Here is a 16,166-nt window from a genome sequence, read left to right on the forward strand (position 1 = left end):
TCAGCGATTCCTTATAGTGCAAAATCGCTGTCAGTCAAAAGGAGATGCAATCTTTCAACAGACCCTCCAATCATCACGCAGAAGCTCGGAGTCCAGGCCAGCCCACTCCTCATTTGCTCCTCATTCACCCCCAGAGACGCTGAGTGTCCGTGGGTGGGACATAATCGCAGCGTTTTTCCAATGACCGTCTAGTTTCAAAGCACTGAAAAAAAACGTTCAAAGCAGCCGCATTGAAGTCAATGGACGCTGGGCTTCAATGGGGAAATGCACTGTGACGCTACGGGAATGTATGAGAAGAAAATCAAGTCAGCCGACCTGCTATATCTAACTGATTCTGAACGAACTCGTCTTTGAGATGAACGTTTTCTAACGCATTTTTAGTCAATAAAATGTTAATACAATAGTACATAATTTGACCATTAATTTTGTGATATTATAGGGGAAGCTGAGCTTCCCTTGCAGTCTTAAAGAAATCTCCACTGCTATGAAGGTGATGATTCCACCACACCAACTGTGCAAGACGTAGCTGTTGTGTTGGAAGGATCCATCATTCTGCACAACCTACCTGACCTCTCAACTGCCTTTGCATACCTCTTTGGCCTTTTGTATGCCATGAACATCGAATATCCAAAATTCGGGGAATGAAATTTGTAGACATGTTTTAACCTTTTTCACTTCTGCATTGTGGTCAACTTATGTTCAGTCCCATTTCTCAGCTTTATCAGTTGCCAGTTTATAACAGGTGCATATACACTCACCTAAAGGATTATTAGGAACACCATACTAATACGGTGTTTGACCTCCTTTCGCCTTCAGACTGGCCTTAATTCTATGTGGCATTGATTCAACAAGGTGCTGAAAGCATTCTTTAGAAATGTTGGCCCATATTGATAGGATAGCATCTTGCAGTTGATGGAGATTTGTGGGATGCACAACCAGGGCACGAAGCTCCCGTTCCACCACATCCCAAAGATGCTCTATTGGGTTGAGATCTGGTGACTGTGGGGGCCATTTTAGTACAGTGAACTCATTGTCATGTTCAAGAAACCAATTTGAAATGATTCGAGCTTTGTGACATGGTGCATTATCCTGCTGGAAGTAGCCATCAGAGGATGGGTACATGGTGGTCATAAAGGGATGGACATGGTCAGAAACAATGCTCAGGTAGGCCGTGGCATTTAAACGATGCCCAATTGGCACTAAGGGGCCTAAAGTGTGCCAAGAAAACATCCCCCACACCATTACACCACCACCAGCCTGCACAGTGGAAACAAGGCATGATGGATCCATGTTCTCATTCTGTTTACGCCAAATTCTGACTCTACCATTTGAATGTCTCAACAGAAATCGAGACTCATCAGACCAGGCAACATTTTTCCAATCTTCAACTGTCCAATTTTGGTGAGCTCGTGCAAAGCCTCTTTTTCCTATTTGTAGTGGAGATGAGTGGTACCCGGTGGGGTCTTCTGCTGTTGTAGCCCATCCGCCTCAAGGTTGTGCGTGTTGTGGCTTCACAAATGCTTTGCTGCATACCTCGGTTGTAACGAGTGGTTATTTCAGTCAAAGTTGCTCTTCTATCAGCTTGAATCAGTCGGCCCATTCTCCTCTGACCTCTAGCATCAACAAGGCATTTTCGCCCACAGGACTGCCGCATACTGGATGTTTTTCCCTTTGCACACCATTCTTTGTAAACCCTAGAAATGGTTGTGCGTGAAAATCCCAGTAACTGAGCAGATTGTGAAATACTCAGACCGGCCCGTCTGGCACCAACAACCATGCCACGCTCAAAATTGCTTAAATCACCTTTCTTTCCCATTCTGACATTCAGTTTGGAGTTCAGGAGATTGTCCTGACCAGGACCACACCCCTAAATGCATTGAAGCAACTGCCATGTGATTGGTTGATTAGATAATTGCATTAATGAGAAATTGAACAGGTGTTCCTAATAATCCTTTAGGTGAGTGTATATGAGCAGTCCATGTTCACTGATGCTCAGGCAAATGTTACATTTGTATCAAGTACACTTGCACGTAGTGGTTTTAAATTCCCGCTTTTCTTTTCGATTGTAAAATAGAGACCTGGGATTAATATGCCACACAAAGCACTTTATTATTTGACATCCCCCCCCCCCCCCTTGTGCAAGTGGTTAAGGCTTGGAAAATGTAGCAGAGAAAAAAAAATCTGTTTAATTCAAATATTAACAGTTTGACAATTGATAATCATACAAAGCTGACCACATCACCAACTGTGAAATGTCTTGTGTTGGAAGGGGATAATGGGCTGTGTCACAATCCGGCCAGTAGGCAAGTGGGAAAGCAGGAAAGTAAGCCGAACTTACGGGTGATCAGGGGTTTTAATGGTCGGACTGGCAACAAAACACCAAACATTACCACAATACATGACACTACAATGACGGATCTGGGGAAACTAACTGAGACACGGACTAAATGCACAAGACAGTTTGAACATAACAGGCAACAGGTGATCACAATCGGGGATTCACACGAGGTAATGAGGGGGGCGTGACACACACGAGGGCCGTACGGAGCTGGGCGTGACAGGCTGTTTGTGGAAAGTGTGTTTGTGGAAGTGCAAGGTTTTTTTGTGCAAATTACTGGTTCAGGTTGAATGCTTGTTTCTGCTCAGTGTCAAGTATTTCAAAACACCAATTTCTGCAAGAGGAATAAACAGGGTTTCAATTGACATTGATTTGTGCAGTCATTCTTTACACTGTAAATTTACATTTAAATGCAATTACATATAACAATTTGCATAATTTAGGGTACAGAAAAATTTGTTGAAGGTAGAACGACATGAGATTAAAGCAAGCATTTCTTTGTTATTGTATTTAGAATATCATCATAAGCTAGTAAGCTTGTAAAGTCAACAATGGTACACACAAGTTGAGAACTCAAAAATCTCTTGCATCATATTGCCTAGATAATTTGAGTTTTCTCTAAATTTTTTTTTTCAATGTAGGGTGATTTTTTTTTTTTTTATCGTGTGCGCACAAGATAATTTACTCTGTGTTTGAGGCCGACAGTAATGTGAAAACTATGTCTACCAAAACTATGTCTTGGCATCTAAACAAATCGAACTGGAAAAGCATTCATTTACAGTCAACAAGCAACACCATGAGCTCATTTTCCTGCAATATACTGCAAACTCTGGCATTAAGGCTGAATTTTACAGTCCGTGTGTATAGTCGCGTCAGAGGTGAAGCGACATGAAAAGTACTTTTTTTCGGTCATTATGGGTAATCATAATACACAGGTACAGTAAATATAATAGGTGTCAGTAATAAAAAATGTTAGTGGAACTCGGTGACGCGAACAAATCAGCAAGCCGATTAAAGTGGCAAACATAATCTGAATTAATGCAACCGAACAAAATAGTGTCAATATTAGTGTCACGCCCACCTCACGTGATCGGCAATGATTGCCGGAAACTGAGGGAAACCACCTTATTTATACCTCGCACTGACATTGGTCTGGTGCGAGGTATTGTAGTAATGTACGTACTGAGCGCATTGACAATTCGTTGTTTCCCTAGTTACGTTCCGTCTACCTGGCTCCTTCCTCGACTCCTGCCTGCCCGCCCTCCCCGTGAAGCCCCTCGTGGATTTTCTCATGTTCGTCCCCCGTGTCTCCGGCTTGACCTACTGGCTTCTTGACCCTCGGCACCCCTCACTCAACGACAACATCGGATCACGTTCTGGACTCTGGCTTCTGTTCCCTGGCAACGACTCGGATACGGCTCACAAACCTCAAGAAACACCAGTGGATTCACACAGGAGAGAGGCCCTACCAGTGCTCCCAGTGTGGGAAGAGCTTTAGTGAGTTAGGAACTGCTGTTCCAGACAGCCCACATCTCCCAGCTCAGTGTGCCAGTGGTTCCCCCTGTTCAGAGCTGTACTGAATCAGAGCAGCAATGGCACAAACCCTGGACAGCTGTAAGTTTGCACATGTATGACCAGCTTCATACAGGATAGTTCAGTTAGATGTATGCCATACTATAATATTTAACAGCTAACTCTGACCTCCGTTTACTCTAATTACATCCTCTCAAATATGAGAGTATAGTATCTCCAGTCATTTAACATGTTTTTCCCCCATTTGAATTTAGATCTCACAGTGAAGACTTTGACTGCACCATGTCTCTGTTCTCGATTTCACAGGGTATAAAACCAGGTCCTGTTGGCAAGATGGTTGTAGTTAAGCCTGTATAAGGTCCAGTGTGTAAAGGAGGATTACAGTAAATATTAGTTGCTGTCAACGCATAACAATTTCATGTTTTGCTGCCTCGCATATTGTATTGTCAAGTCAAATACCTGTGTGATATGTTTTATTCAAAGGAGGACTCTCTTCAGAGGAATGATTGGCCCTCTTCCTGACCTGTCAGTGCTTCAGGTGGCAGAGGCATACAGTGACTTAGATCCATTACATATGCCAGTAGTGACAACCATGGGGATGAGTGCAGTGAAACCACTGTGGGATCTGAATTTGGACCAGTGCAGAGGGGAAGTGTACTGTCCTATCAGCAGCCCAAACTCCTAACACGATTCATAGTTACATCAGAATGCTCCACCTTGTCCATATCTTCCCCTTGATGCCCATCATCTGTTACCAACAGAGTGTGCGTTTGTATGCACTGAAGTGCACTGGACCAGAGCCGTTTTCAGGTCTGGCACATTCTGAGGCAATCCAGGATACCCTCATCAAGATTTAGGGAGGTGTGCCATGTGAGAGGTCACTGTACTGCCAAATCTCTTGCAGAGCGAATGATCAGGGGCACTAAACAAACTGCTGAAATGAAGAGAGGTTCGGAAATGGAGAGTCAGGCAGCAAAAGAATATGCCAAGTGTAACAATGTGAAATATTCACCTTGTGGTCTAATAATTCACCCTGAAGCTCCATGGCTGGGCACGTCAGCAGATGGCCTTGTTTATGATCCCAATGAAACCCTGTCATTTGGTCTGGTTGGAATGAAATGGCTGGGCACCTCAGCAGATGGCCTTGTTTATGATCCCAATGAAACCTCGTCATTTGGTCTGGTTGGAATGAAATGGCTGGGCACCTCAGCAGATGGCCTTGTATATGATCCCAATGAAACCCCGTCATTTGGTCTGGTTGAAATGAAATGCCCAAACGTAAAGTGTTATGTTGACTGCAAGTAATTGCACTTGTCAGATGGCAGTTTTAAACTAAGGAAAAGCCATGCTTACTACTGGCAGGTACAAGGCCAACTTCTTATTACTGGTCTTAAGTGGTGCGACTTCTTCGTTTGGATAGAGGAGGATTTCTTTGTTAAGCGACTAGATTCAGATATAGAAGTTCAAGAAGTAATTAGACAAAAGTGTGATAACTTCTATTTTAATATTTACATGTCAAAGTACCTCTCAAAGAAACGTGCACAGCATAACACATGAGCTTCTCCTACTATAACAGGGGTTGGCAGTCTAATCCAGAAAGGGCCGGTGTGTATGCAGGATTTTGCTACAGCTCCCTAATTAGATTATTGATTTGAGGACTGATTGGCTGAAGAGTTTGAACGGCTGACCTAAAGATTATCCCGAAAACCTGGATACACACTAGCCCTTTGCAGATAAGATTGGCCACCGCTAGTTTATAAAATGATGTTTAGCTGCATGGAGAGTTAAAGAACCATGCTGGCAAGTTTGCACTGGTAAAGTAAAATTTACCAGACACACGGAAAAGGGAGACACAGAGGAAACACCCACAGGTGACACGAAGGGGCCAGGAGTGAACGGAGGAGGAACAGAGGGACGAGGAGCAGACACAGGCGGGACGAAGGGAGGAGGAGCAGACACAGGCGGGACGAAGGGAGGAGGAGCAGACAGGGGAGACCAGACAGGCAGGGATGGAAGGCAAAGAGGAGCCCGAAAGAGTCCAGGCGGGCGACGGGTAGCGGCCGGAGGGGCCGCAGGTGGAAGGGAGGCCGGAGCCGGAGGGAACGCCACGGGGGCCAAGGGAACGGGAGGAGGGAGAGCCGGAGGGGACAAGGAGGGAGCAGGAGGGATCACCGGCGGAGGCAGGCAGGAGGGGGAAGTCGGAGCAGGAGGAGGGGAAGCCGGAGCCGGCGAAGGCGCCATCCGACGCTCCGCCGAAGTAGGGGGGCCCGGAGGTGACCGACACGGAGCCGGCACCGAGGAACCGGGAGAGGACCCGGAGGCGACCGACGGCGCAGGCCCCGCAGGCAGCCACCGAGCCACAGCCAGGTGCCGAATGGGCGAGCCAGGGGCGGGAACCGGGCCCGACACCTGTGTCCCCTTCCCTTACGGGACACTGACAGGCGGGGTCCCGAGGGGTGTTGGTCCCGGCAAGGCAAGGGAGCGGGAGTCCATCGGGAGGTCCCCGAGGGGTCCCATTCAAGCTCCTCCTCCTTACTGGAGAAAGGAGCTGGGACCTGGTTGTCCAGGACCTCCTCGGGGACTGGGTCTAGTGCTGGGGGGTCAGGAGTTCTTCCTCCTTGGGAGATGGCCAGCGAGGACGTGGGTGGGGTGGCTGCCTGTGGTGCAGCGTCAAACACAGACAAGCAGGGTAGGACAGACGAGCAGGGCTGGACGGACGAGCAGGGCTGGACGGGCAGGATGGACGAGCAGGGCTGAACGGGCAGCAGGGGGCACCTCGGCGGGCACCTTGGGCGTGCGGCCAGAATCGAATGTCATCGTCGGATCCGGGGAATCTTTGTAATCCAAAAGTAGATTTAATTCTGAGTTCCTGGATCTCTTTCTTTAACACTTCTATTTCGTCTTTTAATGTAATGTTTTCGTTTACTGCCATGTCCAGGCCAGCAGGTTCAGGGAGAGAACAATAGTCATGATCGACAGCGAAATTGCATTACATAGGCTGCTCATCTGCTGCTGGCTTGTCTGGCTCAGGCCTACTTACTTGGTCCCATACACTGAGTCTTGGTGTAATGGAGTAATCGTTCCACTGAAATTATACTGAAACAGCTCCTTTATTTAACCTCCTTTTCCCCTCAGATGTTATTTGGCTGAATAATCTGATCTGGGGCGAAGTGCAAACTGCAGACTTTGCTGTGACAGCAAAAACTCTTGTATTTGTCATAGTTAGCATTAGCATTTTCCCCCAAAGAAATTAATGAGTGGTCCCCATAAAGACATGTTTACCCAATGTGTGTGTGTGTGTGTGTGTGTGTGTGATTGTATGTATGTATGTACCAGGCTCCAGCTAGGCCTAGATGATGCACTGTACAGTTCATTGGGTTCTGGGTCTGTCTAGCATACCAGGTCACCCCCTCTTGTATCTGTTACCCCCTTTGAGGGTAGATAGCCAGGGTTTTGCTCTCTTATATTGTCTAGATAGCTGTGGGGGGGTTATGGGCAGAGGAGGGTTGTTATTTCATTTGGGGTAGCCGCCAACCCCGGGCCTGGGTAGACTAAACAAATAACTCTTGGTCTTAAAGCCTTTTGAAACGTTCAGTCTAATGTGTAATAAGTTGTGTGTATTATTTTGTTATTTTGTTTCTGTATTAAACATAAAATTTGTACTGCATCAGGAATCTTTTAGTTGGTTAATGTTAGGGGTTTGGCATCCTCAAGTAGAGGCCGTAACACTGTCATTGGTGGAGGCCATGAGTGAATCAGGAGGGCTCTACCCATGTTCAATGAGACAGGTGACTTCTAGTAAGGAAATCTGTCGACCTGGAGCACTATGCTAAGGTGGGGGTAAGGCCACCTTCAGGGGACAACAGGGAAGTGGGTCTTTAACAAATCTCTCTGAAAGCATGATACAAAATTTTCATAAAGACGGTGGAAGTTTCTGCCATGTACACCAAAATGTCTGGGGATGTCCCCTGATCACAGACACTTTAACAAGGTAGCAAGTGAGGATAAAGGACATATCAAAGGACAAAAGCGACAAGGAGTCTTCCTCACCTGCCGTAACACTCTGCTTTTCAGGGTCTGCACACTCGTGATGACGTTTGCTGAAAAGCAGGAAAACTCTCACACACTCTGACACGCAGTTTACGCTTCCATGTCCTGATCCGGCCTGAGTGGACTGACCGCAGGGTTACTGCTGAATTCATTAGTATTACTGGGAAGCTGCGAACAGTTTGATTTTACTTTCCGGAAAGATGATAACGACCGCAACCCAAGTAACAAACGCACCTGCAGACATTGTTAAGAAAAGTTAGAAACACGTTTGCCTGCGTGGCAGAAGTACAAATAAATCATTCTTTCATTATCCGCAAAGCTTGTAAGTCCGCAAACTGCTACATGAATAATTGAAGCTCACTGGATTCTGTCGGATAAATCACCTTCTTAGGAAACAGACAAACTCACAGGACAAATGCTTCATTCATGCTGTGCCCATTGTTACCGAGGACAGCCATCACATCGGGGGAACAACAAACCGGCAAGCTAACAGCACAAGAGCTAAGAGCACAACAGAGACTCACTGAATAAAGGCATCACAATAGTGGCAACTTTAAAACATTACACTCTGATCCAGTGCATGTCCAAAAATTCTAATTCTAAAAAATTACAATTAACAAACTAGTCAGCCAATAGGGGCCCCTGATCACTCTGAGCCCCTGGGCTACAGCCTGGGCGAGCCTGTTTGTTAATCCGCGCAGCTGGGATTGCTGCGAGAGAGTGGTGTTGAGCTGCAGCGATTGTTTGGGATTGTTTTTTGGAGTGTTTTGAGTGTTTGTGTGCTTTACCTGTTTACGTGGGTGGCTGTTTATTTCTATTTATTGTTCTTATTTCGGTCAGCGTGAGTGCTTGTCTGTGCTGTCTGTTAATTAACAGCGCGATTATTACCGACAGAGAGCTGCGGGTGTCGCGTGAGTGGCATTTTTCTGTCCGCGTTTAAACTCCGTAGCGATTATAATTAATAATATCTAACGGCGGTATCGCTACCCGGCGCCGGAAAAGGACAGTTGCTCCTGAGCTTTGCTCGGTCGCCAGTCGGGGCCGGGAGGACATTTTCCACTTTTTTCCCGCTCCGGCAGTAGCCTGCTGTGAGGGGGTTTTTGTGGTTTTTCGACCTCCCAAGAGCAACTTCGATTTCGCCTTGTTTTTAGTTCATACTTGGTTCAGGCAGAGGTTCTTCTGGTAAGTAGTAGTAAATTTATCAGGTTTAAAATTTTAAATAAAATAATAATTAAGTTCCGTTTTAACACAAGTAATAACTTATTTTAGTGTACTCCGCACGTTACTGCATTTATTGTTACGCAAATTAATCTTTATAGTTAAATACACTATATAAATTTACTGGGCTGGGAGTACGGGGTCATAGTGAGTTAGTTAATTATGGGGCCGGCTCAGTGTTGCGTTTGCAAGATGTTTGCCCTTCTGGACGTTCTGCGAGCGATGTAAGCTAGTGGACTCACTCATGGTCAAGGTTCGCGACCTTGAGGAGCAAATGGCTCTCATCCAATGCAACAGTGAGTTAGATGAGCTAGTTGATATGCCGTTTAGGGAGATGGTGTGTACGCCACTAACGGGGGGGAGGGAGAATGAAGAGCAGAGAGGTCGAGAGAGCTGGGTGACCGTAGGTCGTAGACGCAGGAAAAGGCGTACACATGTTACAGAGGCGGCATCACCTGAGGTGTCTGTGTCTAACAGGTTTCAGGTGCTTCCAGCTTTAGAGCCGGAAGGGACTGGGGAAGCAGGTGGGCCCTTGGGCACTGAGGAGCCCCCTCCCCCCAGAAAGAGGGAGGTTGTGGTAGTGGGGGGAGTAGACAGTTATGTGTGCACACGTGATAGAGGGTCCCGTACGGTGTCTTGCCTGCCTGGTGCCCAGGTAGGAGACCTTCCAGATCGTGTGGACAAGCTTTTGGCCCCAGCTGGGGTGGATCCAGTTGTCGTGGTGCATGTTGGCATCAATGACATAGGCAAGGGTAGGAGGGCTGTTCTGCAGGATAAATTTATAGAAGTCGCCAATAAGCTTAGAAGCAGAACGTCCATGGTGGTATTTTCTGAAATACTCCCCGTGCCACGCGCAAGTCAGGCTAAGTTAGCTGAGATAAGGAGATTAAATGCGTGGCTAAAAGGAAAGAGGGGTTTAGGTTTATGGGGCACTGGAGGACCTTCTGGAACAGGTGGGACCTGTTCAAGCCGGATGGGTTGCATCTGAACCGGAGGGGAACCAGTGTACTGGGAAGGTGTATTTGTAGAGTAGTTGAGGAATGTTTAAACTAGGGACTGGGGGGGCAGGGAGGTTAGTTAAGTATGTAACTGGGGGGAAACGGAAAGCCCCAAAAAATCATATTATAAGTAGGCACTGTAATAGGCCTACCCTTTGTTGTCTGTATTTAAACGCCAGGAGTATTAGGAATAAAATTCATGATTTAGAGGCTCTTATCTCATCAGACTCTTATGATATTATAGCAATAACTGAAACGTGGTTGAGTGATAAGGATGGACAAGAATATAATATGGATGGTTACACATTGTTCCGTAAAGACCGTATAGGTAAGAAGGGAGGTGGTGTTGCAGTATATGTAAAGGAAAACTTGCAGGCAAGGGAGCTTACTGATATAAGTAAAAGTACGGAAGCTATATGGGTAAAATTAGATGCTACAAACTCAAATAGCCTAATTGTCGGTGTTTGTTACAGAGCACCCAATGTAGCTGCTGAGGAAAGCAGATTGTTATACAGTGATATTAGGATTATGAGCAATAAAAATGATGTGGTAGTTATGGGTGATTTTAATCTACCGGGGATGCAGTGGGACATTGTTGCTGGCTCTTCTGAAAATGAACTTGAGATGGTGGAATTAGTACAGGATTGTTTTTTTACTCAGTTTGTTAACACCCCTACCAGGGGAGATGCCATTCTTGATCTTGTTTTGTCTAATAACCAGGACAGGATTGGTAAATTAGACGTTTTAGAACCACTTGACAGTAGCGATCATAACATGGTTAAATTTGAGGTTAAGTTTAGTGCCCGAAGAGCAAAGTCCAAATCAAAAATATATAATGTTAGGAAGGCTAACTTCAATTGTATGAGATTAAAACTAGAAACTGTGAACTGGATGGAGTTAAATAACAAAACTGTTGAAGAGGCATGGGAATTTTTTAAAAGCACATTATTGCAAGTGCAAGAGGACTTCATACCTGTTTCCAGCAAGAATAAATCTAGGAAATTGCAACCTAGGTGGTTTAATAAATAAAGTATAAAGTAAGGAGGAAAAGGGCTTTGTTCCAAAGATGGAAAATAACTGATGATGACATAATAAAGTTAGAGTATCTAAATCTACAGGCTGAATTTAAAAATGACATTAGACGAGCTAAAAGGAATGTCGAAAGGAAGATCGCATTGGAGGCTAAGGATGATGTTAACAGTTTCTTCCAGTATTTTAACTCTAAAAGAGCTCTAAAAGCTGAAATTACTAATCTGCAGGATAGTAAGGGTCTTATAATTGAAAACGACATTGACATAGTAAATGAGTTCAATGATAGTTTTGCACGGGTATTCACTGTTGAGGACACTAGTAACTTACCAGTTCTTATTACTAATCCAACATCGTCTTTAACTAATATATATATAACTGAAGCTGATGTTTTGCAAAGCCTAGCTAAGCTCAAAATAAATAAATCACAGGGCCCTGATGGCATCTTATCTATAGTGTTAAAAGAGATGAGGGATATTATTTGCCGACCCTTAACATTACTGTTTCAAAAATCCTTATCTGAAGGTGTGGTACCTTCTGATTGGAAGCATGCCAACATAACGCCCATTTTCAAAAAAGGGGATAGAAGTAATTTGTCAAACTATAGGCCAATCAGTCTAACTTGTATAACTGGTAAAGTTATGGAGGCTATAATCAAAGAGAAAATGGTAGATTACCTGGACTCAAATAACATTTTGAGGGATAGCCAGCATGGATTTAGGAGAGGTAGATCCTGTTTAACAAATCTGTTGGAGTTTTTTGAGGAAGCCACTCAGGAAGTTGATGATAAGAAGGCCTTTGATGTCATCTACTTAGATTTCCAAAAGGCTTTTGATGTTGTTCCCCACAAGAGGCTCTCACTTAAACTCAAAGCGACAGGTATTTTAGGAACTGTAGCGACCTGGATTGATAACTGGTTAACGGATAGGAAGCAGCGAGTAGTTATAAGAGGCTCAATGTCACAGTGGGCCTGCGTTCATAGTGGGGTACCGCAGGGTTCAATTTTAGGACCACTTTTGTTCCTAATTTACATAAATGATATAGACATCAATATATACAGTAAACTGGTGAAATTTGCAGATGACACCAAGGTGGGTGGTGTAGCAGATACTGAACTAGCGGCTCAGCAGCTACAGCGGGATCTTAATTTAATTAGTGACTGGGCTGACACCTGGCAGATGAAATTTAACATAGACAAATGTAAGGTACTCCATGTAGGGAGCAGAAATATAAAGTACAGGTATTTTATGGGACCTACTGAAATAAAGGTAGCTGATTATGAGAAAGACCTTGGCGTGTATGTTGATGCTTCCATGTCTCATTCTCGCCAGTGTGGGGAAGCAATAAAAAAGGCCAATAGGATGTTGGGGTATATCTCCAGGTGTGTGGAGTTTAAGTCAAGGGAGGTAATGCTAAGATTATACAATTCCTTGGTGAGACCTCACCTAGAATATTGTGTACAGGTTTGGTCACCATATCTTAAAAAGGACATAGCGGCCTTAGAAAAGGTGCAGCGTAGGGCCACAAGAATGATTCCTGGTCTTAGAGGAATGTCATACGAGGAAAGGTTATTTGAGCTAAATCTGTTCAGCCTCAAGCAAAGGAGACTGAGGGGGGACATGATCCAGGTCTATAAGATTCTAACAGGTTTGGATGCTGTTCAACCGAATAGTTACTTCAGCATTAGTTCAAATACAAGAACTCGTGGCCATAGGTGGAAATTAGCGGGAGAACATTTCAAACTGGATTTAAGAAAGCACTTCTTTACACAGCGTGTAGTCAGAGTATGGAATAGTCTTCCTGATAACGTAGTGCAAGCTGAATCCTTGAGTTCCTTTAAATCAGAGTTGGATAAGATTTTAACAACTCTGAGCTATTAGTTAAGTTTTCCCCAAGCGAGCTCGATGGGCCGAATGGCCTCCTCTCGTTTGTATAGTTCTTATGTTCTTATGTTCTTACACTTACCCAAAACATGTCCCAGTGCCAGATGCCTTAAGTGAGGACACCCCTCACCCAGCCAGGTCTGACAGCATCTCCCTGACGCCTTATTGGAGGTAGAGGGGGGACTTTTCTGCTGCTTGCTATCAGTCACGGCCGTGGCTTGAGTTCTCCGGTAAGATCCATGCAGGCTTGTGTTTTCACAGGGCGTTCGGTGCTGCTTTCACTGAGAAGGACGCCTTTGTCACGATTGGTGTTAGAAACTGGAAAGCAGCACTGGTACGTGAGTGGGGGCTTCACAAACAGGTATGGTATTAGAAACTGGAATGCAGCACTGGTACGTGAGTGGGGGCTTCACAAACAGGTCTGCGGTCAGGCTCATTTACACCCCCCTCCGTGTGGACAGAATTCCGCAGAGGACAGGTGACAGGAGATTCCGTTGCATCTCTACTTGGTCCCCAGCAAATAAAAAAAAATCAATATCACATTAAAAACATGGGTGGCGTTGCGTGATTCTTAGCCGGCGATGATCTTCCTTTATGTGGAGATGAAGAGACACCAAAGAGGCCCAGTGAGCAGGGAGGTGGAGGACGGTGTTGCTGCTAGACTGTTTGTTAAACTGCCTAAGTAGAGCTTAGAATAGGGTCGATACCGGGTATCTCCCAGAATGCAAAGTGCACTTCAAGCAAAATAAAAATAATAATAATAAGTTACTTTATTGGTACCCAAAGGTTTGCAGTATAGAGTCTACACACAAACCCAAGTAGGAGAAACAAAAAACACATATCACACATCACTCATTATACCACAATACGGGATCCATCCCTAACAATAAACAGTAAAAACACTATTATCAGTAACAAATAATAATAATAAAATAATAAAATCCTAACAATATAAATAGCTATAACTTATAACTTATTCCTCAGTGTAATGGCTGTCGGAATAAAACTGCTCCTGTAACGTTTTGTCCTGCACCTGGGAATTATGAACCTGCGACCAGATGGAAGAAGCTGAAACTCGGTATGTAATGGATGAAAAATGTCAAGTAATACTGAGCTGGTTAGGTGCTGTATTTGTCTCACGTACAGAGTCTCCAAGTTTGCCTGTGGTTCACCAATCAGCCTGCCAGACCACTTAATTATTTGATTGAGTGAGTTTTTATTTTTCACTGAAAGATTCCCAAACCAAGCCGCTAACCCAAACGATAAAACTGATTCAGTAAAAGCCTAATAAAACAGGCTCGTGATGGATCTATCAATGTGGAAGCGGCTCAGTTTCCTCAGATAGAACAGGCGCTGGTGCCCCTTTTAACACACAGCTTCACAGTTCAATCCAAACGTGAGTTTTGAGTCTGTAATCGTTCCCAGGTATTTGTAGGATTGTACACAATCTACAGTTTGACCTTTGATTAAAGTCCTTTGTTTTGCAAATGGATTTTTCCTGAAGTCAATGAGCATATCCTTTGTCTCAGACACGTTTAGCTGAAGGTGGGATACCTCACACCACTCGACAAAGTCACTGATGAAGGGACCATGACCAGCTTCACTATCTTGCAGCAGACTAACAATAACTGAAAGCAGAGCAGAGGAAAAGTCAACAAATAAAAGTCTGGCATGAGAACCATTTTTATCCAAATGTTTACAAAGTAAATGAAGCAGGGTGACTGTGGTGTCCTCCACCCCCATGTGAGATCTATAAGCAAACTGCACAGGGTGAAGTAGGTGCCCCGGGATTGTCCATGTAGGCAGCCTTGCAGTGGAATCGTGGTGCAGGTTGTTGTCCTGGGGGAACCAGGTCTCTTCCAATGGTGTCATCTCGTAATGTCCAGGTGATGGATGCTGGAGCCCTTTCAGCTGGCTGCTCACACAGGAGGGGAAAGAGGCCTAATGTGGGCGAGGTGATTTCCACACCTTCTTCATCCAGCGTTATGCTGCATCCCAACTTGCACATCAGGTCTCTTCCAGTCAGGTTGAGAGGACAGGCGTCATTAAGGAGAAATGTGTGTGTGACTTTTCGTCCATCCTGCAGGGCGACTGGAAGCGGGAGTGTTTCACGCAGAGTTTGTTGCAGGTCTGATGAACCCACAACCATAGCCATGTTGTTACTTGTGGGGGCCCCCAGTATGTCTGTTGATCTGATGGCAGATCTGGTTGCCCCTGTGTCCACTAGGAAAGCCAGTCGCCTCCCAGCCACAGAGACACACATCATTGGGTCAGTCTTCGCACACCGGGTTAGAGCGAGGAATTGACCCTCTTCTCCGGCCCTCCCCCTCGCACCTTCAGGCATTCTGCTGATCAGCTCCCCAGGAAGGAGAATGGGGCTGATCCTGATCCCACGGGATCCTGTTGTTCCGCTGGCCTCTGTCTCTTCTTCCTCGGAGTGAACAGTCCTTTCTCCAGTGATCAGTTTTTCCACACTGGAAACACCCTTGCTCTTCGTCTTGCCCTTGTCTGTTCATGCCTCGCCCCAGTCCACCTCTGCCTCGGAGTGGACAGTCTTTCCTCCAGTGATCAGATTTTCCGCACTGGAAACACCCTTGCTCTTCGTCTTGCCCTTGTCTGTTCATGCCTCGCCCCAGTCCACCTCTGACTCCTATTCCTCTGAATCTTCCTCTGCCTCGGTCTCGGTTCTGTGGACCACCTTGATTGTAGAACTGGAGCTGGGCCATCATTAGCTGCTGTTTCTGCTTCTCCCCATGCTCTTACAGGGTATTCTCAGCATGAATGGCATGGCGGCGAATGTCATCTAGGGTTGCTAGCCTACCATTCAATGCAGGTGATTTTCACCATTTGTTGGATCTTTGGCTTCAGTCCAGCAACAAAGAGTCTTCATAGCTGCTTTCCGCTGTTCCTGGCTTTCAGTGCCAGAATAATCTGACATGGCTTGTTCCAGGCGATGTTCCCATTGAGTGACAGTCTCCCCTTCTAGTTGCATCTCCTTGTGGATCTTTCCCCAATCCGGGTTCATTCTGTACTTTTCCTTTATTCTGTTGGCGAATAAACTTGGCTTGGTACTCAGCAGTAGAGACTTGCGCGGGATGGATTTTTCAGTCCCGCTCC

At 45.4% G+C, this 16,166-nt stretch overlaps 1 protein-coding gene across 1 annotated transcript in view; it reads left to right on the forward strand.

The window, feature by feature from the left end:
* LOC111844380 (uncharacterized) overlaps window positions 1-16,166 on the forward strand; it is a 560,559-nt gene that overhangs the window by 75,271 nt on the left and 469,122 nt on the right. Inside the window, exon 4 of the mRNA XM_072710462.1 lies at window positions 4,841-4,860. Coding sequence (XP_072566563.1) covers window positions 4,841-4,860 — 20 coding nt within the window. The remainder of the gene's footprint in view (window positions 1-4,840; window positions 4,861-16,166) is intronic.

Source organism: Paramormyrops kingsleyae, chromosome 4 (assembly GCF_048594095.1).
Source record: "Paramormyrops kingsleyae isolate MSU_618 chromosome 4, PKINGS_0.4, whole genome shotgun sequence".
Taxonomy (NCBI): domain Eukaryota; kingdom Metazoa; phylum Chordata; class Actinopteri; order Osteoglossiformes; family Mormyridae; genus Paramormyrops; species Paramormyrops kingsleyae.